At 40.7% G+C, this 26,942-nt stretch overlaps 1 protein-coding gene across 5 annotated transcripts in view; it reads right to left on the minus strand.

Annotated features, from left to right (window-relative positions):
• The window catches only part of LOC147216170 (ras/Rap GTPase-activating protein SynGAP-like), a 41,102-nt gene that overhangs the window by 12,328 nt on the left and 1,832 nt on the right, over positions 1–26,942 (minus strand). For 4 of the 5 annotated variants that reach the window (XR_015109161.1, XM_086178199.1, XM_086178198.1 and 1 more), the window contains exons 2-12: positions 22,191–22,294; positions 12,517–12,605; positions 11,945–12,066; positions 6,980–7,133; positions 6,534–6,632; positions 6,013–6,252; positions 5,296–5,631; positions 5,061–5,205; positions 2,772–2,916; positions 2,111–2,347; positions 83–284 (exon numbers count right to left, since the gene is read on the minus strand). Coding sequence is in view for 4 of the 5 variants with exons in the window: in XM_086178199.1 (XP_086034325.1) it covers positions 83–284; positions 2,111–2,347; positions 2,772–2,916; positions 5,061–5,205; positions 5,296–5,631; positions 6,013–6,252; positions 6,534–6,632; positions 6,980–7,133; positions 11,945–12,066; positions 12,517–12,605; positions 22,191–22,290 (1,869 nt within the window). In the remaining variant the exon portion in view is untranslated. The remainder of the gene's footprint in view (positions 1–82; positions 285–2,110; positions 2,348–2,771; positions 2,917–5,060; positions 5,206–5,295; positions 5,632–6,012; positions 6,253–6,533; positions 6,633–6,979; positions 7,134–11,944; positions 12,067–12,516; positions 12,606–22,190; positions 22,295–26,942) is intronic. The other variant, XM_086178202.1, reaches the window with a different exon arrangement.

A 26,942-nucleotide genomic window follows, 5' to 3' on the forward strand; every position in this document is an offset into this window, starting at 1 on the left:
ATAAACACCGGTGTAGAAGCGGAGCGCAGCATATTTATTACCTTAAGAACAACGTAACAACAGGCTTATTGAGGCGGTCTACCTTGCTCAGCTGCCCCATGACTTCCCACAGAAGGCTGTGAAGCATGGAGAGCTCTCTGCCGAGGTCAATGTAGCCCTCAAACCCCCCGGCATTTCCCCCCGTGTCCATGTTGGAAATTTCATACAGGAACTGCTGCATGGACCCCCACTCCATCTCCAGGAACTCGTTCATGAAGTACATGTATTCTTCCTTCGGTCCAAACCTAAAGCGTTTTCAGATAAATACAAAGCGGGAGCTCATTAGGACACAGAGAACGATGGGAACGTGCTATATTCTGTGACAGCGGATGGATAATGTATGCGGGAGCAAGGATTTTAATAAAAACAAACAGAATGTCAGCGCAAACAACATCAGCAACGGGTCTACTCTGAGGGAATGTAAATTCTAACATGGGACAATGTGCTTCATTCTCTTGCCTGTTCATTTTCTAAGTACCATTATTTTTTACATTTTCTAATATACAGGACTATCTCAGAAAATTAGAATATTGCAGTAAAGTTCTTTATCTTCTGTAATGCAATTACAAAAACAAAAATGTCATACATTCTGGATTCATTACAAATCAACTGAAATATTGCAAGCCTTTTATCATTTTAATATTGCTGATTATGGCTTACATCTTAAGAAAACTCAAAAATCCTATCTCAAAATATTAGAATATCATGAAAAAGTAATTTTTTAATTGCATTACCGAAGATAAAGAACTTTATCACAATATTCTAATTTTCTGAGACAGTCCTGTATGCAGGGTCATTTTGATATTCAAGTATACTGACTGTATTTCTATTGCTTTTTCAATATTCATGATGGTGAAGTCTGACCCAGTGCCATATTAATGTCATCACACCTGTGGTTAGAGCCCTATATCAGGTTTAAGCCACACGATTTTCAGGATTTTTTCCACAACACAATGAAAGGAATCTATATCTTAAAAATCACATTTGCATTTTTGTATCTGTGCACTAGCTGACTGCTCGCTTAACACACTCTTGACATGATTCCCTTGGAGGGAATTATCTCAGTTCCAGTGGTTTTTCTAGCGGGATGTACTGAAGAATGAAGTGACCTTACCAGGGACAACATGGATGCACACAAAGCCGCGCCGCTGAAACCCGTGAAAGGGTCTCACCAACAACCAGGCGCGCCTACACCGACCGACCAGTTAGGAGCCCGGCTGAGTTATGGTACCATCATGAGCCAATGGAGATGAGCAGGAAGGATGACTTCCTCCTTTCTCCGAGATTACATCACGTCGCTGAATATTCAATTTGGACGTATGATTTCAAAAAGAATGAAGCCACGAGGCGTTTTCAATATTCTTCCTCCTGACAGGGCTGAGGAGAGTGGAGCCTCCTCCCAGAAAAAGCGTAAGCTGTCCAAACAAACTGTTGGGGGATTTGGGAACGACAGTAGAATGCCAATTGATCTTCCCGTTTTCTTAAAATACAGCAAACTTTACTTGCATTTCTTTGCTAAAATATGCATAATATTTTTTGTTTGGTTTTACTCTACTTATCTGGGTTTACTACGATATTAACTACGTCCATATTGGGATTACTATGGACATCAACATAAGAATTTTATTGGTCTCATCAGCAATGGGTGATGTCTTATAAATATATATATATATAAACACACACACACACATATATATAAATATATATGTGTGTGTGTGTGTGTGTGTGTGTGTGTGTGTGTGTGTATACATATTTATATATGTATATACATATATACATACATATATACATATACATACATCTATATTAAAAAAACACTTGTTTACTGAACATAATACATTCGCTTCAGTAAGAGGGACAATATTTTTCAATACGATGTCTCACTTGTGTCGCTTGAAATTGCCATTTTAGCCGATGTGGCATCAAGGTAACACTAGAGGCAGGACTCAACCATGTGCATAATTGAACCCCTTTGCTTGAATTGGTGTTAAAAATGTCAGAATAAGTAAGATTCTGCAGGGCACTTAGACTTAGATGATAGAAATAAAAGAAATTCCATGAAGGGACTCACTTGCTGAAGCTGGCCAGGTTCTGCATCACCTTGGCGATGAGTGTGAGTGTTCGTGAGGTGCGCTCGGCGGGGTACTCCTGCATGAGGTTGAACAGGGAGGGGGACATGATGGCCGGGCACATGAAGCGGAGGAAGAGGGAGGAGCTGATGAGGCTGTCTGCGAGATCCTCTCTACCACGCTCCGCACATCTCGCTCTCCACGATGCAAAAACTTCCTTCAGCTCTCTTGGAAATATACTGAAATACAAAAGTGTAATAAGAGAAACAAAAACATTATAGAATAGTTTTTTTCTTATTTTCTGGAAGTCACTTTAGTTACTCTAGAGTTTCTGGGAATTTCCAAATGCATTTTAGCAATTATTTATTGAGCTACATCATACATAACTCCAGATATTTTATTTCTGTCTTGTCAGCAGATTTTTTTTTTTTTTTTAAATGATGACATTTTCATTGGAAAAGACAAACAACATTGCTCAGGGAAATACATTTAAAGCATACAATTGAAAAATAAATAAATAAAATGAAATAAAATAAAGACATTTATCATAGCATTGTTAAAAATCTCAAATGTACCATAAGAGCTCAAGCGGTTCGGAAACAAAAGACGGGAATTTATTTCACGGTGTGACATCCAGAATGCACAGGTGGGACTACAACTGACCATAGGGAGTTGATAATCTTGCAGAGTAAAAGCTCGCAGCACATGCGAAGGTTGGCTTGATGGTCGGCCAGGACCGATGGCGGGACGCGCATGGGGTCCACCTCACAGTTCTCTTCTGATTCATATAAGGCTCGAATGAAGTCACCTGGGCAGGGAGGGACGCCACATTTCACCATTCCCAAAAATGCATAAAACATTGCACTGAACACAGAGGATGTATGAAAATGTATTGTGCTTCTTTTGAATGACTTACCATCTGCTGTGTTGTTCTTGAAATGATCAAAATCAATATTCCCATCAATCAAAAACACGATGAAACCTTGAATCACTGCCCTAAGGTTTCTGCACCTTCTCCACCGAGCAGTCTATCAATACCTATTGCCTCCCGTATATCTTTTTTATGCAGTGCTAATTGAAAAGGAGTTCGAAAAAAAAAAGGAGTCGCTGAGGTTTGGTTTTGATGAAGAGGATATGATTAATGGGCAAAAATTCATTCATTTGATGGCTATACCGCCTATTGTGCACTCGGGGTGGGAAGTTTCTTATTGCCACTTTGCTCATTATCTATTCCTGTATCTTGGTAAATATGGAGAGACTTTTTTTTTTAGATTATATTTTATCCTTTTTCACTTCAGAGTTCATTTATTTTCTTTATTTAACTTGTATTTTTAGCTAGCTTGTCACTGTCATGTCCTTTTATGTCTTGCTGCTGGTGCTGCTAAACAATTTCCCAAGCATGGGGCCATTAAAGTTCATCTCATATCTCATTCTCATCTGGGCAATTTGGGGTCTCCAATGAACCTATTGCATGTTTTTGGTCTGGACCCCCACGAAACCACCAAAAGAATATCTATCTTTGAATATAGCCATCAGCAATGGTGCATGTTGTCTTTACCATTCTTATCTAATCATATCCATACTCCGCATGGGATGGGAAACCTCTAAATCATATGACCGCTCCCTCTACAGGGTGATGCTGTCAGAGTGACAGATCGCATTAATGCACCCGCAAAAGAATTAGAACCGCTTTCCCCGCCTACGGTGTTGCCAAGGAGAGCCACGTGTGTCATTAATAATGACACACACACACACGGGAGCAAAACTTCGGCAAAGGGGAAAACAGTCGTGATGCACCGCGAGTATCATGGAATCCAATTAATATGTTTCTTGATAGATTGAAAAATTTGATGGGAAAAATAAAAATGTGACAGAAATCTAATCAGAAATTGTGTTTGAACAATTTATTTTCAGTACTTTTCATGTAGTCAAAGCAGGACTGAGCACACTATTGCTATTTTGGTGATGGTGCATCCACACAGGGTTGGCGTTGGAGAAATAACAAAACATAGAAGTCACTGTTGGGGCTAGAACTTGACATGACCGATCAAATAAGCTCCGCAGAGCCTGAATCTGAGCTGCAGACTATTGTTGGGGATAATTAATAGGCTCTTTACCATATTTAAATTAGGATGTTTCATTCTTTCACTGATTTAACAGCATCAGATTTTATTGAGTAGCCTGGCCTCAAAATATATCACATAGCTACTCTAAAACCTGTTATAAGTGCATAATGATATATATATTTTCTATAAAAAGGTAATCAGTTGCAGTTCCGAACTGCAAAGAAAAGAGAGATGCTCGACAGGCCGCCCAATGAAAAGCACAAACCCAACATTGCCGGGGTCACCCACTGAAAACGGATCAGGTGGTGTCTATGTGAGCATCTGTTCAGCCATGAATCTCCACTATCACTGCCTTAATCATCCAATCATACGCCGGTCTGAGCGGCGAGCTCCGTCAATGTTGTTTTAGGCAACAATAAGCTGAGATCTGGTTTAATAACCTGAGCTGTTTTGGGATGGTTGTGTTCACTTAGTGTTGTTTGTTGTGAATGTGACCAGGATGAATTGCTTCTGCAGGAAAACCTGCCCTCCCTCCATCCATCATCTTCATCATCCATCCATCCATCCATCCGTTGGATAGACCTGATGCATGCACTTGTGCAATGCTCGACACCGAAATAGCAGGTTTTTTTTTTAGAAAGAATGACCTCTATGGAGCAGAAAGACATTGAGGTGTGATGTGTTCTAAAAATAGACAACCAAAGTGGCTCGACCACGGTGGGTCATTGAGGCCACAGCTTCACTTCTGGCGTATGTGGAAAATTGCTGAGCTGGTAAAAAAATCTTACTCCACAGCAGCAAATCAGGAGTTAATCTGGCTTATTCCGATTAATCTTTGAGCTTCAGATACGGGAAAAGAAGTCACAAACAACAACACCTGGCTCACCTATAGCCTCCTTGAGGTATCTGTGACCTATCAGTTTGAGGTACTCTTCCACGGCCTTGGTGGCGAGGGTGTTCTCCCGGAAGATCAGGTGCTCGCGGTCCATGAATCGATCCACCTCGCACATCGCCATGTCAGAAAGGAACTCCTGAAAGGAGTCGGTTTCAGTTCAGCTATAGAAATATTTAAACAAGCATATCACAGATGTCATTAAAATAAAATAAAATGCACTTGTGACCTTTGTTTTCCCTGTGCTTTGGAGGATGTGCACCAGAGCGAAAGCCACCTCCTCTTTGCTTTTAACACTCAGCAGCGGCTCCAGGACAGCGCACAGTGTTCGGTAGTTGTTGGTAATATATTCAGCAAACTCCTTATACAGCTCCATCGGGAGGATGTTCATCGTCTGATAGCGAGACTTGACGCGAAGCGAGGCATTTATGACTTTGGCACTTCCGACGCCGCCGCTTTTGGCTAAAACACTCGACTGTATCACCGGGTACCACTGCTCCACGAACTGCCGGCCCGTGATGCTGGAGATGGGGATGCTGACAAGGCCAAGGTAGGTGCTTTTCTCCTTGACGAAAAACAGAGACAAGTACAAGTTTTTGTTTTTCAAGGTCAAAGTTACAGTCTAACTCTTCACAACCAAGACCTGAGCCAAAACAAACTAAGTGACTTATGTGTCAAAAACTAAGGGTTTTGCCAACCAAGACGGTCAGATACATTTTCTTTTGCAAATGTAATGTCAAAAAAACACAAAAAGACTAATAGCTGGCAAACTGTAAAAACTGCCTTTGTTTGTTTGTTAGTCTGAACCATGTGACCCTAAACCAGGCCTATCATTCGGAGTCAAAGTCCATTTATACTTTGTTTCTAAAATATCTTTCTTTGCAAACAACAAGTACTAGCCTTAAGCAAGTTTTTGAAGTGATAAACAGCAAAGCCATTTATTTACCTTGCGTCTTTTTTTGTCGGTTTCCTTGTAGAGGTGCAAACGAAGGCTACGGATGGTAGGCAAATTGTTAAACTCGAAATGCTCGCCCCAGAAGACGGTGTCTGTCCGGGGTTTGCTGGTGGTTCGGGCGTACAGCATGTCATCCAGGCACAGCTCGCAGTAATAGCGTTTCTTAGCCGGGAGATCGCGAGCTTCAATGATCCACAACTTGAGCACGTTGTCCACCCGTCTGCTGTTATCCTGAGGGAACAAAGGGGAGCTCTATTCATGGATTATAACAGGTGGAGGTCACACACACACACACACACACGCACAAATTGTAATGGACCGAGTCTAGTCCCCGTGCCTTGCTGAAGAACAACAAGATTTTGATGCAGAACCTCTTGGCTGCTAGGCAGCGCTGGCTCCAAGTCCAAAGCAAATTTGGCGGTTTCATTTAAACCACCATTAAACTTTTTTATTATAAAACGACGGTTTTTGTTTCGGGGAAAGTTGAGATATAAGCGATCAGTTGTCCCTACCTTGTTTGGTTTGACAGCCCTTTGCAGATTTTCAATCCATTTGTCTCTCTCCGACGCCGAGCGACAGGCAAAACATTTTGTCCCTGAATTGGTGGTCACCTGGAGACACCGGCCAAGTCAGCGGGTTCGTGTTTCCGTCACACGGTGCTCAGCATATAAATCAATAAATGTCTCGACTGCATTACAAACAATAAACTAACAAAACTGTTCGATTCACACAATTCAAAGGTTGAAACCATTATTTAAATACGCACTAATTTTCTTCTAACGTTTATTTTGTGCAATTGGTTGTTATCTTCAGCATCCTCTGCAACCGGTCAAAAAGAAATACCTGTTTGTCTTCTGAAATCTTTTTTTTTTTCTTTTAATGAAATTCAGTTATAAGAATCGCATTGTTGGCTGCTAAAGATAAAAGGGAATAAAAAAGTAAGAAATGTTGCACGCACCTCAAAACAGTACTCCTGGCCTAAAATACTAGAATGAACTGGTTTGATTATGGCATCTTCATCCAAAACTAAGTCCAAAGCTTCTGCAGCACTGCTAGGGGAGAGGAGGGACTCGTGGGAGTGGGATTCTTTGAAACTCTGCATCAAGCGCGTCCTGGTGAGAGAAGAAAGAGTGATATATTTACCTTTGCAATCCAGACATTATTAACGTCGATCGATGGTAAAGATTCTTTTTTCTCAATATGAGTCACCGACGCTCAGGGATGCACATCCAACACACCTATACTCGGCATTTTGTTCGTTATAGATCAAATCCTGATATGATGAGCTTTGAGGGAAAGAAACCCATTTCCCCGTGACATATTCAGCAGCATTACCATTGAAAAAAAATGTTATAAATAAATGGCACGCAGTGTTTTCATCTGGAAGAAAATTTTTAATTACCAATAGCGACAGGGTAGACATGGAGGTAACATTTTCTGTGCAAAAGGGGGAAATACTGTCACCATTTGCAGGAGTAACATGGATGATCAAGAAGTATCCTCTGGAGAACATCAGTAGTGTGAAGGGTGGGGGAGAAGGAGACGGCTTTGGAGGCTACAATATGAAAGAAGAGTCTGTCAGCGGCGTTGGGCCAATTGAAGGAGGAAATGTATTGGGGGAAGCATGTTATCGCAGAGTTGAGGGAAATAGAGGCCGACCAAATTGAATCCGTTGTCAGTGTAATCTGTTTGTGTGTGAGCATCAGTGAGAGGATGCGAGTCGAGGTACATCTTTTTTGTCCCTCCGCTGTGGTGTCGTGTCACTTTTAAGATTTGGTATCTGAATCAGGATTAAATTGATTACATTTTTTTTTTTTTTTCTTTTAAGATTCCCTGCCATGGCTGGTTCAAAGATAGTCTCTGGGGAACGGGCATAATCACTTTTCCTTGGAAAGTCAGATTAAACTATACTGTCTGAATGGGAAGCTGCTGCCAAGACATCAATACCCGGGATCCTGAGAAATGAAAACATGGTTTGATGTGAGGTAAAAATACCTCTTCCTTCCTTCGGCGACCAATCGACAGCTTCTTTATAACTGTTTACGGCTAGCGTTTCAATGAGAAAGGAATTAGCATTGGTTAACGGTCTTGATTTTCTTTCCTCTCGCTCTTCTCCACCTCCTGAGTGAATACTCTCTCGCTTTTTTCGGGGAGAATTCTCTGCAAACCTTGAGCACTTTAAGGCGTTTGATTTCCCGTCAGTTCAAGTTGCGCTGTGCAGGATTTAGAGGAGTAGTGAAATGGGGAATGCTTTGCGTATCACATGTCAACAGTCCATGAAAAAGATGTGGAATGCCCCCCTTTACTTTCATGGTACGCTGCTTTTTTGGATGTCGCATGGAACCAAATTGCATTTCCCGGTATTTGTGCAACACCAACTTTGTGTCAGCAGTCTTATCTCAAACAACTGATATTATGCTATAAAAACATGATGGTAAAAAAAAAAAAAACGGAGCCAACGTGAGCCAGGGATGAGGAGTTGCGGGGTTCCAGCTTGCTGAAAATAACATTTATCTGAACATGAGGAGGAAAAGGAAAGGAACAGAGGGTAGAAGTTAAAGCAGCAGCTTTGAAGGAACACCTGGTGATTAAATAGGTCACGAGTCGCACTGATTTCGGGCCACATACAACGTCAGAAAGAGTCGCAACGAATCGTCTAGAGAGCATCATCACAGAACGCCGCACATAAAAAAAAAAAAAAAAAAGGCTTTGGTAAACCGACTTGGCAGCGGAGGCAGAGCAGCTGCGATGAAAAGCTTAAGTGAGAAGTTGGACGCTGAAAAGGTTTATGGCAAAGTCAACTTAACATTACTGGGTGAATTAAGAGTGTGTGGGCAGGACTCCACGCAGGCTGTGAAGGCAGCTGTCAGGCAGTGGTGGGAGCCAGTGAACACAGACCGACTAAGGAGGCTTCTCTGACAGACGCCCCCGCCCCTCCGTCCACAGCTACAGTAACGCTAAATAGTAACAGTAAAAGTCGGATTTGTTCATTTGACCCGGACTTTAGATGTGACAACCGTTAACACTAAGATACATGCCTTGCCAAGGAACATAGCTCTGCGCTCCCCAAAACGTCTACTGCACTGTACACCTCTAGTGGCGGAAGCAAAATCCTCTGCAAGCATGGCATTTTTCGCCCTCTGCTTCTACATCTTTACATCCCCCCCCCCACATGTGGGTCGTGACTGAATTTTGCCGGCGCTGCATAAAAATCTTGATCACGATGCAAGCCGGACTCCTCCGTCGGGGGTGGGGGCACGACCTCGCGTCGGAGCCCCCGAATAGTATTTTCGGAGATCCCGAGGAAACGCAGTTTCGGTGTCAGGCGGATCTTTGTGACGGGGCGATCGGAATATGAAGGATCCGGTTCACCACCCGACTAATGAAGCATCCTCAAAATGATAGTGATCTACATTGCAATGTGTGATACTGCAATCTCGAAGAGTAGGAGTTTTTATTTTAATACATTTGTCATTTGGAGTCAGCGTGTGGGCTCTATTCTTTTTTTTAAATGCTTTTTAAAGTAGCCTTGTACCTACGTGTTATTTGCGTGCTGGTGATTATTTTCTCACTCTCTTCCTGTTGTGCAGACATAACAGTGAGTAACCATCATTTATCTTTAATGTCATGAACGCGGCAACGGGACATGCTGGTTTATGTCCTTGTTACTATTTATATAATTCAAGCGAATAAACTTCCCGAGAGCCCCGGGAAACGCTGAAATCATATGTGAAGAAAGGGCTAAAAGTAATGCAATGCATGATAAGGGACCTCGGTGTCGGGATGGCTCCTCGGAGCGCCGCCGGCAGGATGAAATCGATCCGCATTTCTGCACGTTACAAACAGAGGTCTCTCTTGTAGGCAGTCGAAAAGATTTAGACCGCTCTCTTTATATATAGGTTTCAGTGTGAATAATGGCTCGATAGCCAGGTGCAATTATTATTTGTTTGGTTTAAAAAAATAAATTGTGAAGCGACTTCCGCTAACGAAAAGTATTGAAATTGAGAATACTTGTGAATGTTATAAATATCATGTCTACTTTCCTCGTACAGAGTTTAACAAGTTAGACAATAGCTAATGAAGACAGATGAATGCTGCTATTCATTGTTCAGAAGTCTAGGGAGCAAACTTTGTATTGCAAATTGAAATCCAATGGTATTGTTTGGTTGAATCAAAGGGATAAAGAATGTGAAAAGATGAAGTAGAAAAAGGCATAGTTTGTTCTCGGTCTCAGGTGGGAGGTTTTGATTAAAACGTTCAGTGAATCACAGGTTGCATCCGTTAACGGACCAAGGGCGCAGACTTCAAAACAAAATTATTCTGATTTTTTTTTTTTTGTATTTTCATTTTCTTGTACTCCAAGCATGAATATATAACCTTATAATTATCAATAATGTGCCTATTAACAAAAACTTGCATTTAATTCAGTATATTCATAAAAAGCCTGGTAAATTAGAGACTGTGGGACAGAATATTGTATACAAGATAAGGGCATTATTGAGACTCAAGTGATGAAATATTTTATCATAATTCTTTCTTTTACCTAGAAAAGTTTATCTTAGATCATTAAAAAAAATACAGTTGCTGTTAACCAGAAGTGAACAGTTTAACAGCAACAGATGTTTTTTTTTTTCCTTGTTTGAATCTTTTATCTCTTTCCAGCCTTCTCCACAAATCCCTCACACGCATTCCAAGTTACCCTCCGGTACCTGAAAGCACTGCCAACAACATGGTACCATTGCATCATACTGTAAATTTGAAATGAAAAAAATTTCTAGGTTATATTAGTGGCGCTGACTGTTGGGAGCTTCTCGTGGTTCTGTGTTCCAGAACTCCATTGTTGAATAGCCGCACGATGTTGTGCTCGATGTGTGACGCTAACCTGCACCGTTAGTTGTCATAAAGGGGGAGTGAACCCTCAGTCTAACTGTTAGCTCTAAAAAAGTTTCCCCTTGAGTTTCCCTGCACAATCCTTGGAGTAAGTTATCCCTGACTCAGATTGTTACTTTGCTAAGCCCGAGCTTGCAACATTATATTATTCATTCATTCATCTATACCACTTATCCTGTAGCCAGAGTTGCGGTGCCGCGCCACCATGCCATCCTTCATCATATAATATCATAATAATATATTTATAATAGAAACAGCAAGACATATGAGTGTCTGGAAATAGAAAGAGCGCACTTTCATCACTACTTAACTACTTCAAATTTGAAAGTTTATAGCTGTATAAATCATTTCAGCATGGAAAAAAAAGGATCAGAAGTACACTGTGACCTTCCTGTTCTGACAAAAACAAGACATTTTTGTTGCTTAAAACTGTCAACAATATCATCAGCACATTCACTAACCACTTTGATAGAGCACATTGTAATGATAGCAATTACGCAACAATTATAGTGAGAAATTAACACTTGCTTGCAGCTAGCATCGCTAATGATCCGGCTCCAGCCCGGGGAGAAAAATGCAGCCCTGAGAAGAAGCGAAGGTAAGAAGTTCACATGCCGAGACAATCTGGCTCGAAAAGGTCACCACGAAAGCGCAACGTTAACATCTAATCCGCAAAGCGACGCATCGGCGAGTCATGTAAAAGGAGATTAATTATGGGATGGATGAGGGAGGATATCAGTTTTGTTGACGTACTCTGTAAGAGTTCGCAAGAGCTGAGGTTTAAAAGTTGGAATGCTTACCATTGCACTAAAAATGTCAGGGATTCAAGACTTTTATTGTCGTTCCACAGAGTGCGACGGAATTTGGAATTTATTGCAATTTGAATGATGCTGTAACACTGCACCATCCGGATATCCATCCGAAATGGCCCTGCCCTGCAGCCTCCACTAGGTTTGCAGAGCTGATAAAGGGCAAAATGGAGATGTTATTTGCACAAAGTGTACAGTGTTAATACTCTATTATACAGGCATACCTTTCTTGGTCAGCACTCCGAAAACGAGGCAGGATCATTTGTCGAAAGCTGCTTGTCCGGTCCAGTTTGGGCTGACTTTTGGCCCTCTTGATGGAGCCCTTCAGCCTCCGATTAAGAAAACTCTGGAGGTTCAGTGATTGGAAAAGGAAACGGTTTAGATTAGCTAACGGCTCAACAGCTTTTCATTTGGGAATGGTGGTTAAATCTTATCTTGACTCATTATCACCCCATTTCTTCTTTTTTACAACCCGTGCGTAAAACTGCAATGGTGCACCACATTTCCAAGAAAATTTGTCCCTTTAGATTATTGAGCTTGTCTAACAATTAGAAAGAAAATTACATCTTAGAACCCAGTCCTTCTTTTTTTTTTTTTTGGTTAATTAGCTGCAGTGAAGCCACAAATTGACACTTTGGGTATATTTAATGTTTGAAACACTTTAGCTTGATACATTTCCTGATTGGAGAATGAAATTGACTTTTCAAGCTCAAAAGGACTGAATGCTTTCCTCCTGAAAAGAGAGCATGCATATGTTGAAGTGCAAGCTGCGTGTGCTCGCTGTCGCCAAACTCACCGGCTGTCTGAAGGGCTGCGGCGTGGAATTGGGTGGGGTTTCCATGCTTGACTGTCTTGCAGAGGCAAAACTTGCCCTGCGTGATTGGTCTAATTAAAGAAAGATTTAAAAATGTTTTAGAGAGACTTAGAATGCAAATAAAAACAATGATCAATACACATGACAACATTTAAGTGTGCACACTAGCCAGAACAGATGCAGGCGATTAAAGCAAAAGCAACATTTTTATATCCTTTACTACACAATTTCCACCAAAGCTTTTTTTCTTGTGTCCAAATGATTTAGCTAATACGTTATGATTTAAGACCATGTATGTGATAGAACTTGTATGGAGGTAATGTTAAATTTTTAGGATCCTGCTCAAAATCATACAACCGGTGTGCTCTGTGTATAGAATTTTACAGATGGCTTCAGTCAAAAGCAGATTGATTTACTGATTAATGGAAATTACGCTGAAATTAAAATCTGATCTTTCTTCAATTCAGACTGGAACTTGTTACTGCCCTGTGACTCAATACAAAGGTACTTGAATGCAGCTTTTGCTATCCCAGTCTCTTTTAAAATTTGTCATTAAAAAAAAAAAAAAAAAAGATTTTACGATTTAATTTATGGGTTCTTAAAAATTTTACTCATATTATGCCTATTATTTCTTTCCGTTATCTGCTGACTTGATACGTCTCGGTGACTTCGGCTCTAAAAGACAACAGACATGTAAGGAAAATCAACAAGTTAGACACGTCAATATTTTCACCGACACATGTGTGTGTATGTATACATATATATATATATATATATATATATATATATATATATATACACACACATATATACACACATATATATAATGCATTTTGAATGATAAATTATTCAAATATTTTGTGACGTTACCTTGCAGCTGCTCCACGCAAAACAGAGAGGGAATATCATGACGGAACATCACGCGCGTGCATCCAGGAAATCGGCAAAACACATTCAATGACGAGCAACATATCACCTTAGATGTGACTCAACAGCCAGGACAGACAGCTACAGCCTCCAAAACACTAAAAATAATAGCACACTGACGGTCGGAGAGACACTCGAACACTTATGAACAAAAAGCCTCACCTTGGAAAACTTATTTTTGTGACCGAAACAAAGTGTGAAGTGAATCAAAACCTGATGTGAGAACATTTAGATCCATACGCGACAGAAATAGACTCCAAGGCCTAATGTGTCTTTTTAAACCCCAGGTGCTCTGACTAACTTTGGCCTCGAAACGTAGCAACAGATCAATACAAAGGAAAGAAGTTGCAAGTGAATCACAGTCTAGGGTTCCTCTGCAATACTGTCGGCTAAAGAATGGCGGAGCCCCGACTTGGGAACGTTGGCGGCGGTTGGCGAATGAAACACAAAGACAATGAAACGACTACAATTATTCATTCATTCGGAATCTAAATCACTTTCCCAAGACATAGAGGCTGCAGGGTTGACTCCAATTACCACATTAAATTTACTCAAGCCTGGCCTGGCAGGCAGTTATCCGCAAATAAAGATGGATTTTAATCATCTCTAATATTGTCAAGTCTTACCCTATTCTATAAACATGAGACCTCAAATATAACGACTGATTATACCTTTTAATATACCTTGCATAATCAAGCAACACCAGATTGGTTAACAAAAGTTCTAGCACACACATGGTGGTAAATAATTTTGGGATTGGGATTCATAGTTTTCATTCAAGAGGGAATAGCTGAGGTTTATGCCTTCAGCGGTATGAGCCGTACTTTAGTGTTAGGAGGAAACGTTAAGTATTTATTTAAATTTACATAAATTATTATAATTAATAATTTATCAATTCTCATCTGGATCCACTGCGGAAGGCAAACTAAGAATTTCATTGTACGGGGAAGCGTGTTTCCAGGCTGTACACACGGTGAAGATTCAGCAAGGTCGAATCTCCATTCGGGTCAAGATTCAATTGCTGTTGAATGTGAGTTTGAAAATATCTGCAAAGCCCAAACTCTTGGGGATCAATGGAAGAGATTGTTAATTGTGGGATTGAAAAAAAAAAAAAGAGTTTGGGCTGACTTCACTGTACAAGACAGGTGCGAAGCACGAGAGCAAGCAGGAGCTGAATGAAGGAGACGATTGCAAGATTAGAGCTGGGCTGACTGACAGAGACACAGGATAAGACGAAGATCAGACAGGAAGTCAAACCAGCTAAAACACAGGGGGGAGTGGGGGGGGGGTTAAAAACAAATCTTGTGTAAAAAAAATTAGAGGAGCGCTAGATTGAATTTGGAGAAGATAGGTGAATGCGGGGGGAAAAGAAAAAAAAAGGAATTAGGCCTTACAAGAAAGTAACTGCGAAAAAAAATGATCACCCAATAGTGTCTTAATTATTATTTTTTCTATTATCAAAAGCATCATTGGAGCAGCAGAAGCTCAGCGGTGGAAGTCCAGGTGTTTCTGTCTGGGGTCTCCTGATAGGGGAATGTAATTATTATTTTCCCCACCTTTAATCGAATTGTGTAAATGCAGATGTGATCCACTCAGTCTGTCCATATATCATGTTTTGTTTTGGGTTTTTTTTTTCTCTCTCTCAACTGTAACTTGAAATATTCACTGTCTTGTTCAGCAGCGAACTGAAGCTAGTAAATGAATGATTGTGTTTTAATTGGAAAAAAAATTATTCATTCCTCCCCGTTGCATCCTTCAGTATAACACAATCATTTACCACAGTCCATTTCAGTACTTTCAGGCGTAATAAATGGCAACATGTAAGTTGATTTAACCTATTTGCATTTTCTCCTCCCTGTACTTTGCAAAACTGGCAAATTAATGGCCTATAAGGCATTTCACTCGAAATATAATGGATGAAGCGGGTTTGGTGTTTTGATGATTTAACAAAGACAGCTCTCGGGTTCACTGTTATTCGGTCAACTTGCACATTGCTTGCAGGCAATACAAAATGTGCACACGCTTACCAAATAAAGAACATGTAGCATCAAATGACATCATCTTGCTTCAAGTTGATCATCACTTTTTATTGAACGTTTCACCCCTTAGTGATCAGTTTATGACATTTCTGCCCCCTAATCTCGCTTGCTTCTGATAGCAAGGAGCAAGATGGAGGCAGCTGTAATGAGAGTATATCACATTTGCTCCCTCTGCTTGTTAAAAATGCCTACAGCTGATGTTCATGTGCGTCCTGTTTCTGTTTGATGAGCTTTTCTAGCCTTTCTTTTAATTACCCATTAATAAACTGCCCCCTTCCCCCCCCCCCCGAAAAACCAGCTCCGAGATACACTGTCATGCTACGATTTTCTTGCTCCCAAAGCCTGCAAAATAGGCTACTCTCCAGGTTCTATTCTGAATCCCAGCTAATTGTTTGGTATCCATGGAAACAACTCCAAGGGCTTCTACTTGAACTGTTGAAGATATTGGCACACAACTGCACACTGAAGATGATGAAAAAATGCTGGCTACACAACAGTGTTTCTGGTAACGCTCTGCCCACGGGGAGGCATGTGCCTGAACCAGAGGACTATTTCACGTGTGTCCATGCGTGCGCGTTTGTTGCGAGTGTCATGTGGGGCGGAACCTCGACGGTCTTCTCGCAGGCGCGGAATGATCGACCTGGTGGTAGAAGATTTGGCCTATCCATTTCAGCAGCCAGTAAAACAGTCACCTGTAACATGCTGCACTCAAAGTAAACGTGACATATTGGAGCACATGGATGTGTTTACACGGGCTATTCTGAATGTAAATTGCTGTCAGGACGGAGTGTGTGGGCGGCAACTGCCTCGAGCTAACTGTGATACAGAGGGAGAGGAGCAGAAAAGAAAGAGGAAGACTGTGAGGGGGAGGTTGAGAAACATATTCAACCTTTATAAGACATGTCGCTATTAATACACATTTGGAGAATTTGGATTTTTTTTAATTGTGGAGGGGGAAAAAAAATCCTAACCCCCTTACATTTGATGATTTTTTTTTTTTTTTATGATTCAAGAATGTGTCATGTGACAGGAGCTGGAAATAAGCATTGCGCATCACACCGTGAGGCATGGAGATTTTACATTTGGGAGCTGAGAGCTGTTACATCAAGAAGAATAACCCTCCTCCCTCGCCACAACGCAATCTACCGCCTGTTACCCTGCTCGCAGATGCACTTCATCAAAAATAAAGTCTCCAGATAGGATACCAAAATGTTTTCGCACGTATCACCGGAGTTAGGCCGAACTTGGTTTACAGTTTGACAAACTTATCTTTGTGGTCACCGCTGTGAATGAGATACAGAAAAGAGCTCCATTTGTCATGGGGGACTTCTGCTGGGCTGAGAACCATCCCGTCAGTGTAAAAGGTGGCATTATTGTTCTTACAGTTCATATTTTTCCGAAAAAAAAATTAGGTTCCATTTGTACTGACCGCCTGTGTTTATAATACAGCTTTACAAAATGTCCTAATTTTTAGACACTGGAACAATAAGATCAACTTTAATTCGGTATATCATCAGATTAAATCTATAAAGTAAGACTCGAACTGCCATGGAGGATGCGGTGACAGTTGATCTGTATAAATATAGGATATTTTCCAGAGGCAACACTAGTTAAGTGACAAACGTTTCTTCATGAGTGAGCTGTCTTGAATAAGAGTCGGAAAAGGAAACCGAACCCATGTGACAGCACCTGCGGTGATGTTACACTGTTAGACCACGACACCCAAATACATTTATAATGACAAGCGATGCTTCACTCTTAATGAGTCTCTGCAATGTTTATGCACCTAAATGAGATGCTCTTCCACAGCTGCCATAATCAATTTACTCCGCGCCATTATGATTACATCTCCCGACTCACTGTGCATGTGTGTGTGTGGAGGGGGGGAGGGACGGCCAGCCCTTTGTGATGCTGATTATTTTTTCCCTTCTTTCTTGTTTTTTTTTTTTTTTTCCTTCTTTAAAGTGGCTGTTCACAATAAAGATAAAGCTCCGATCAATTTACCCAGGAGTGTCCATGTCTTACTGACAGATGACATGCTCTTTATGCCTAATCCGGAGCATCTGGTGACTCACAGGGAGTCCTGCTGGGACACATGGAAGTTTTCCGGTAAATGGCCTTATGTAGACTAGTAAATATTATACACACTAACAACCACGGGCACTTCTAGATACTGTAAACGTGCAGTTAGCCGATATATCTTTCTTAATGCAGTTTTGTATAAACACAAAAGCAAGGTCTCGAATATTGGACTGCAGCTGAATTTCAGTTAGCAAACGTGCATTTGATTTTATAGCTGAAATAATATCTGACAACTTTTTAAACATACAATTGGTAAATAACGGCTGAACTGTGGCTGGGATACTTTATCCTTTGTCCTGATATGGATTTCCTTGGGCTATTCTTAGAATGGCTGAGTGGGAGTTGTAGTCCTAGCCTTCAGCAGCCTTAGAATGCTTGTTCCATTTAATATACCATCAGTTGGAAACTTTGATACCATACTAGAATACTGTGGCTGGAATTCCTTGACCATAAATGAAAGCCTGTGTGATGTTCATGCTGATGCAGCCTTTGACAAGGTGCAGAGAATACCTGTGAAAACATGAATTTTGAATTTGACTATCGTAAATTGTTTTTTAAATCATGAACATATATAGATGTAATCATTAAAACACATCTGTTTAAAGCAGCTCATTCCATCTGATGCCAACTGCTCAGTCACTGTTATTTACTTATACTTTTCCTCCCCAGTTTTTGTATGTGAATATGTCTGCAAAGTGTCCTCAATGTCCATAATTATGAATTATTACTACACATTCTGTGTTTTTGTTCGGACTGGTCACTGTGGTGAACTCAAACTCTTGGATTTCTGAGATATTGGTTCCATCTGAAAAGGTATTCCTCGCCCCTCGCTGCGGTTCTAAGGAAACAGACAGTGCATCAGTCAAAGTCTCGGCATGCGTCAACATGCCGCTACCTCTGAAGCAGTAGACAAGCTGTCTATTGGGCTGACAGCTCAGGTCGGCCCGGCCTTGTTGACTTGATGTTTGAGGACTAAATCACGTGACGACGAGGGGAATTGCCGAGGAGCTTCCGTGTGTTGGTTTGCTTACAAATCTGCCTATACTTTGGTTATTAACGTTACTTTTTTTTTTAATATTTCATGTGTTTGGTTCTGTTGGTAACATCGGCCAGTTCAGTTTTAGTTGTTTTTTTTTATAAATGGGGTGTCAGGAAAATCAGAGGCGACAAAGAGCGACGTGATGAGATATTTGCATTTTAGTCTAATGCTTCACTGATAAAGGATGCTCCGGTGAATCGGGCGATATGGCGAATACATCGGGTCAAAGGTTGCTAATGCGCCATTAATGGCTGCACAGGTCTCACTTTTGCTGGGAAAAATCCACAGAAAATGTAAAAATGTGTTTACCAAGAGGTTGTTCATTAAGACCGAGCTGCCCAGAGAATCGTCCGTCGTGACTGTCAGCGGCAAAACCTCCCCACATCAACATTCTTGCTTTCTGACATGCTGTCAGCTCTGCCACGGGGCAGTTTGAAATGCTTTTTGGGGAGAGGGCTGATTTGCAAAACCCAGAGGGACTTACACTGCTGGTATTTTGAGAATCACTACAGATGGCGATGGCGACGGATACCTCGTGCTCTTAAATGCAAGCTGAAAAAATGATTTAAAAAAAAAAAAAAAAACTATGTAATACAACTGAACAGCTGTGTTTAAATGTGGCGGGATATACAACTCAGTAAAAGAGTAAAAATCCCCTGGGGCTGAATCGGGATGCAAGAGATACTCCACGGTGGTACATAAGGCTGTAAACCGAATTGTAAACTACATTAAATTTTCAAAGGGAACACTGAGGAAGTATAAAGAAGTACACACACCCTGCACTTTGCCCGAAGTTGACAAGCGCGACGTAACAAACCCTCAGTTCACTTTTAACGTCAGCCAAAACACTGCACATCGGGACCGACCAAGGAACTCACACTTTGACTTTAGTTACGATTATCAGAATTATGCCGGCTAGAAAACAATAAAATCAACATATTTGCCTCCCCAAACCTTGCGTCTTTGTCTGGCGTGCAAAAATTTCACAAATAGCAGTTTGATTGGCAGGGCTTTGTACATTCCTTTTTGAAATAAACCCTTAATATTAGTTAGTGTCAAATTTCCACAGCAGCCACCAAGGTGTTTGTAGTACCAGCGTAACCACGGTACAGCACTTTAAGGGTTTTGACATTATACTGAACTCCTACACAAATGTGGGATTTAGTCAACGGAAATGCAAGTAATATGATTTCCAATGGGGGTCCATTGGTGGGAAAATGACGATGTGAAGCTGCATGGAATTATTGGAAATATCTCGATGACACCTCTATGATCCTTTTACACCGAGCCATTTGCAATGAGTGTCATGTGACTGCGGCAAAAATTGCTTTGGCATATGAGTGTAATGAAAGGAAGGGAATATAGGTACCTTTTGGAATACGTTTCCTTTTTTACGGTTTACAAGCCAGTATTATTTCAACAGAGGCGATTTGGCAGTCTGACCAGATCGGTTACCAACCCGAATCTTTGACCGAAGGGTTAGAACACAATTCGGCAAGTGAATGGAGAACTTCACCCTCAGCTCACACCAAAGAAGTCAATGCTTCTTACATGGATCTGAGTCGGATCGTCGAAGTGTCCGTCAATCTACTGCCCCCTCCTGATGTGGTGTAGGAATTTTGAAGAGCCGGCCTTTTTACGTCCGATTGCACGAGGGGACCTTTTCTCTCTGTCATGTTTGATAACATTGACCAATTTCCTCCCAGTGAAACAACATGAGACGGTATTAACCGGAGTGGGTTACCGAAACTCGATTGGATCAGGCCGCTATCTACGGCGCTTTTATGGCTGATATCGTGTAGAAGATGAAGTCACGGGATGGTCGAGTATTTTCGCCTCTGCTCAAATAGTCAGCTAATAAAATCGGTTTGTTGGTTATCAAATTTTAAAAAAGTACCTGATACTCCTGGAAGCTCATCAGAGAAGGGCTTATTTTGATCCTGAAATACATCAGTAGATTAGGCTGTTGCTGTAATTACAGCTTAGCAAAGGCCGTGAACATTAAAAGAAATATTGAATTGCCAAACAAATGCATGGTTTTACAGCATAATTCATATGAAATAGCATCTGTCTGTGGAAGGAAAAGCAGTGTAACCTTCAGTAACCCGGATTTCTTTGGATAGGAACATTCTTGGGATAATTGCATACCAAAACATAATGTTTTCTTTTAACATTTTAATTCTGCATAATATTTTATCTTTAGCATGTTCAAAGTGATAGCTTAATTTTGCTTTCTACTGTGCTGAAAATATGCAGTTTATCTGCAGTAGGTAAAAGAAGAGCGTGGTCTCAAATGTTAATGACTCAGTAATGGCAGGATATAAAGCCAGATGTGTAGGTTATGCAAATTGGCAGCAAAAAAAAAAAACATCAAGTGACACTTCTGACTATGTTTGGAGGGACTGGAGATATTTTTAGAAACAGTACTGTAATCACATACAGATAAATGCAAAGAGGAGGAGGGGCAGGATTAAAAAGCAGAGGTAGGTGGAGGGGTTTGGGAAGCAGGGGCAATGATGACGAGGAAGGGGGAAGTAACACGAAGGAGAGGATGAAGAAAAGCAGGAAATAAAGTGATTTCCAACAAAGACCCTACACTCTGCCCTATATTCCACAAAGGCAATGGAGGGGGCGCACATTTCAAAAATGTAATTGCACTCTAAAGTGGAGGAGCCGCGTGAAGAGCGAGATCATAAACAACCTGAAGTTGGTGTGTATCACACGTGTTCTCCAGCATCCCTGTCTCTCTGGCCGTCCCCTGCGCCTGTGTGCGCTAGCCAGGGGGGGGGGAGTGTGGCCCGGTTACCATAGGAACATGCTCACAGCTTCGGCACCGCTCTCCATCAAACGACCTTCATTTGGACTAATGCACGGAGAGATGCGATGGCTGTAAATGAGCAGACCCGAATTAAAGACTGATAGAAGAATATTTTTCAAGCTAAAGAAGCAAATTGGCACGATTTTGAGCCGAACACACTCGCACGATAAGGACATGGAGATTTTTCCCCACTTTCCCTACAGAGTGGCCCCTCTTATTTGTTTCTCCGCTTCAGTTGTGCTAACTAACGGAAAATGAATTCTCCTCTTTCCCCCCGTTGGGAGAGGAAATGGCTCCTTTCATCGGGGAAAGTAAAGAGAACATAAGGGGGAGGAAGACTCGGGACGCATCAAAGCAGCGGGAAAAGGCTAACGGTGCTATCAAACCTACAGGATGTCACAAAGAAAAATTTAATAAATAAATTCTGGGAGTTTGACAAAGCGGGGCTCAAAGGGTGAGTGATGCTCCGTGGAGGATTGAGTGGGAAGAATCCTCAATATATTGAGACACTTTTGTAAAACGCCGCGCCACGGACACAGACCGGAAAGCCAATCCGAGGCTGAAGTGCCTGTTACACTTGTCATTAACCGGGAGTCGGGAGGGAGGGAGGGAGGGGTGAGGCCGGGGAACATATAAAAAAAAAACACAACAAAACATAAAACAGAGAAAAATCTTACTGGGACACAACAGACTGGAAAGAGAGGCACGGCTGACAGCAGTTTCAAACCAGCGCGGGGCCAGACTGACTCACTTGGGGTTAAAACTCCGGGTCCACCACAGCAAACTTCCACTTGACCAACCAACCCAAACTGACCCTGATGCGGCAGCCACGTCTTTGAGGGTGTGTCCATGCAGCTATGTGGCACAGACACAAGTCAAGATTCCGTCTTCTCCTCCTTTGTCACAGTCAATTACAATTTATAAGACGGCACAACAGAAATATCAGCATTTTAAAGTAAAGTGCACATTAATCACAAGTTGGAGTGAAATATAAGGGAAAAACTTCATGTCACATATATCAAGGAGTGAAATATGAAGGGAGGGACAAGATATGAGTTTGGATTGAATATCAGCCAGATATAATATTTCTTTTTCAGTTTTGGGAAAAAGCATCATCCAGACCACCATTGCCCTCGCTAAATTCATTGAGTTGATTTCCCACTGAAAGTGTAAATTAAAGTGTGAAGTGAAAAATTTCCTCAAATTTGGGAGGAAACAAGTTGAAAAAAAAAAAAAAGAAAAAAAAACTTAATAGAATTTGTGAAAATAAATAAATAAAAAACCTGCATAAACTGGAACAAGTAGCCAGTAGTTACCTTGTGACTGACTGAGAAAGAATTCACTGAATGAAAAGGCACTTTATGAATAAATTATATATTTAAAAGATCAGATGATCAGTGCAATGATATTCAAAATTTAAACTGAAATTCATTCTTTTCCTCATCACGCTGAAATAGCCATAATCCAATCTTTGTATCTAACATGTGATTGTCTATAGAGAAGACCCCCCCCCCCCCCCATCCCTCAACCCTAATAACAGATTGAATCCTTTTGCAATGAAACCCATTATCATCTACTGGGGCCAGATATCTGTCTCGGAAGTGACATAAAATAAATTATTGGTTTGGAAAGCCAAGTGGTGCTAAAGACCGGGTCCAGTCAAGACAATCCCATGTCCCAAAACTAATAATCCCATTATCAAAAATTCACAAAATGAAGCAGAGAAATACAGTAAAACAGGGACAGCAATGATGTGGTTTTATAAGCATCACATCTTATCAAACCTGCCCTTTGTAACCTTGTGGCTAAATGTCAGGCTGGTGCTGCTCAACCCCAAGCTGTTATTATGATTAATTAATAAGCATTCCGACGAAAATCTGCAATGGGATTCTTTCCGTCTAGAATGTTGGGATGCAACAGAAGGTTTTGCAGGTCGTTGAGCTCATTCCTCAGCAAATTGGGACGACAGGAAAGTACAGGGTTCAACATCTGATGCATCCGATTGTTTTTTGGGGGGCAGCCTGATCGGGCTGAACCTAAGATTCTTGATCTTGATGTTTTAAAAATAGCTGGGGCGGCACAATAGCAGCGGTTAGCGCTTACGACTCACGACGAAAGGCCTTTCTGTGTGGAGTTTGCATGTTCTCCTCGTGTCTGGGTGGGATTTCTTCAGCTTCTCCAGTCTCCTCCCACGGAAAAAACATGCGGGAGGTTCATTGGAGACCTTAAATTACCCGAACATCTGAATGACAGAGTGAATGATCGTGTGTCATTATTTGACTTGCAAATGAGAGTGTGTATGTTTTTTTTTGGACCTGTGAGAGCGATTGCTTTTGTATGGTATAGGACGTATGAATGACAGAATGAATGTAAGGCATGTCCAAAGTCCGTGTTCAAATTTACACCGACCTCTGTCATGAAATCAATCATAAAATTTAATTTGGTCCGGCAGCCCATTTTTCTGTTTCATATTTTTGGTCTGAGTCTGAAGTTTTGTATTTCTGAATAATATCACAGTTTGTGTTTTTTCCTGTTCAAATGTTTTGAATTTAGAAGTTCATAGTTAATATTTAATAGTGAATAATATGTCATGTTTGAAATAAACCTAGACATGTTTAATCTTTCTGAAACTTTTTTTTTTCCCGACAGACTTTTTTCCTCATTTTATGTGGTATTCAAATATGAAAGACAGAGATTTTAGTAAAAACTTAAGATTTGTGTTCTGTGTTAAGACATGAAAAGAATGCCATTTGCAATCAAAAAAACAAAAAATGTCATGAAATAGTTAATTTGTATTTAATGTTAATGGTTAAAAGAATATCAGGCTGAATGTTCGGCCTTCTCACTTTTTCACCTCGCCAAATATGACCCTCTTTGCAAAGAGTTTGGACAACCCTGCAATATGATATAAGAACGAGATTAAATGGTTGAGTGTCTATACGATGTCTTAATGATGAGGGTGATATCGGATCATATTCTATAGCAGCGGTCGGGAGCCATATATGACTCTTCCGGTGAAGTCCTATGGCTCCCAGACAATTTTGAGTTGAAAAAAACAAAACAGTTTGGAACTGATTTTAAAATATTTGTGATATTTCTTCATAATACTGTCATTTTAGAGTGATCGGAAATTTAATTTGAAGATAAATTTCTCGGGTCACCCGTTGGTCGGGTCGGGAACCAATGGCTAAAGAAATCAATTTTATCAGATAGCCAATTAGTTAATCCTTGTAACAGAAAAGATGGCAAAATAAAAAAAAACAGTGATTACCATGAATTCCAGGCTGCCAGGACAAAGGAATTTGCATTTGGATCTGCAGTATGTTTAATATGCAGTGATAAAATTGCATCGATGAAACGGTAAAATATAAAGCAACACTTCGAACAAATCCATGCAGCGCCAGAAGTCGCATTAAAAGCAATACATATTTAATTTATTATACGTCAAAGATGCTATATGGCTCTCAATTAAATATATTTAGAAATATATGGCTTTTACGGCTCTCCCAGGCAAAAAGGTTCCTGACCACTGTTCTATAGGATGTGGAAGACCCATGAATTGAAGTATTGATTATGATAATGAACTGATAGGTTATTGAATTCTCATTTAATTTTGTCTGTTGCACTTTAAATTGATTGATTGGTAGCGATGAAGCACTCTGTTCCTCTTAGTTATCTAAACCAAGATTTCACTCGTTGGAAATGAGCTAAAAAAAAGGAGAGAGTAGGTCGCTATACTTTTGTTGACCGCCAGTTATAACTTCTGGTCGCCGTTATTTACTCTGACATTATATTCTGCACGTCAACTTGAGTTTGTTTCTCTTTTTTGCAATAAATCTACGAAATGGATATCTTTCGGTAGCGTGTCATTCAATTTTCAGGACCTATCTCAGCCTCTTAGAGGCTTGACAGATCCTTCAGTCGCTGCAATGAATAGCTGTGTCTCCATAATGACGTGTGAATGAGAGGGTGAATGGTTTTATATTCTATAGGATGTTTGAATGAGAGTGATGGATCCAGAGTGAAACCCAACGACAGCTGGAATAGGTTATCATGGGATGTAGGAAAAGCTGTATCAGATATAAATGAATGAATGAATGAATTAATTAATAGAAGTAGCTGGTGTTAAAAGGCTGCATTACATGAAAATTACTTTGGGGCTTGATGGGATGAGTGAGTATGTATCGCTGTGGAAAAACATCCGAGGAGGAGTTTTGCAGGACAGCAGAGATGGGACTTCTGACTGTTAGGGGAAACGGCAGGCTCAGGCTGGAAGAACCTCCAGAAAGGGTAATAATGTCTTTATTTCTCAGAGCAATTGCTCAAAAAATAAAGGTTTAAAACTCAAAGCAGAGGCAAGAAAGGGAGCAGGACAGGGGCTCAGTGAAAGGATTCCCTACATATTTGTGTGTTAGTTTCATTTGTGTGTGTGTGTGTGTGTGTGTGTGTGTGTGTGTGTGTGTGGAGGGTTCAAATGGACCGATGAAGTCTTCCTCTCCTTGGCAGCCAGGGAGAGGGAGACAGCACCTTCCTCCACAGCTCCAGGCTGACGAGGAGAACAATCACAAACCAAAACTTCGTGCGGAAGCGAAAATCAGCTCTTTGCCGGCTGTCAGGATCTGCAGCTGTGGTTAAACGGAAAGGAGTGCAGATTTTCTGGCATTCACAAGGATTCAAATTAAAACACCAATGTAACGTTTCCATGGGGACATGTGCGAATTTTTTATCTTAGACATTTAATATGGAGGAGGAAGAAAAAAATAATCCTTTTGAGGGGGCAATGAGTCAGACTTATCTGTTTCCGTTAAGAGTGCAGCCTCAGACATTTCATTATCTGATTCTCTGTGCAATAACATTAACTACATCTGTTCTTGGCAGCTGAGATAAGGGGAAATTACCCCCCCCCCCCCCAAAGAAAAAATAAAACTATTCTTGTTGTTTCATCAATTTGTCAAAAAAAAAAAAAGAAAAAAAAAAAAAAACACAAATTAAATTCAAGTTTATCATAAATATTATCGTACAGGTTGCCACTGTTTGTTTCTCCCAACTATTTTTGTATCAAATAGGAAATTTCTCATAATAAGACTGACCCAGCCCAGCTCATGAAAAAAAAAGGCAGTTTTTGTTGATGAAAAGATACAGCATACAGCCGTTGCGTCTAAAACACCCACCTCCTACAAAACATGAAAGAAATTCTTCTGTACCTTTTACAAGAGAGCTTTTTTTTTTTTTTTTTTTTTGAGGGTAGGGGCAGTAGACAACATTTCATGCTAAAATTTGCACTAAAAATGCAGCGGCATGATATTTTTTGCATTAAGTGTGGAAAAAAAGAGCATACAGCAGCTTCTTCCAGGAGTGAAGATATTAAAATTAATATAAGCTTCATTAGTTTTTACTTAATGGCCAGTGGGGGGGCCGGAAAGTGGGGTTTGTTTATGAAAGTCAATGTAGCAATTACTCTGCTTTTACTTTATAACCTTTAACAATGTCCTCCTTGAGTGCA

This window comes from Fistularia commersonii, chromosome 30 (genome assembly GCF_037954325.1).
Source record: "Fistularia commersonii isolate RoL2024-O1a breed Wild chromosome 30, RoL_Fcom_v1.0, whole genome shotgun sequence".
Taxonomy (NCBI): Eukaryota; Metazoa; Chordata; class Actinopteri; order Syngnathiformes; family Fistulariidae; genus Fistularia; species Fistularia commersonii.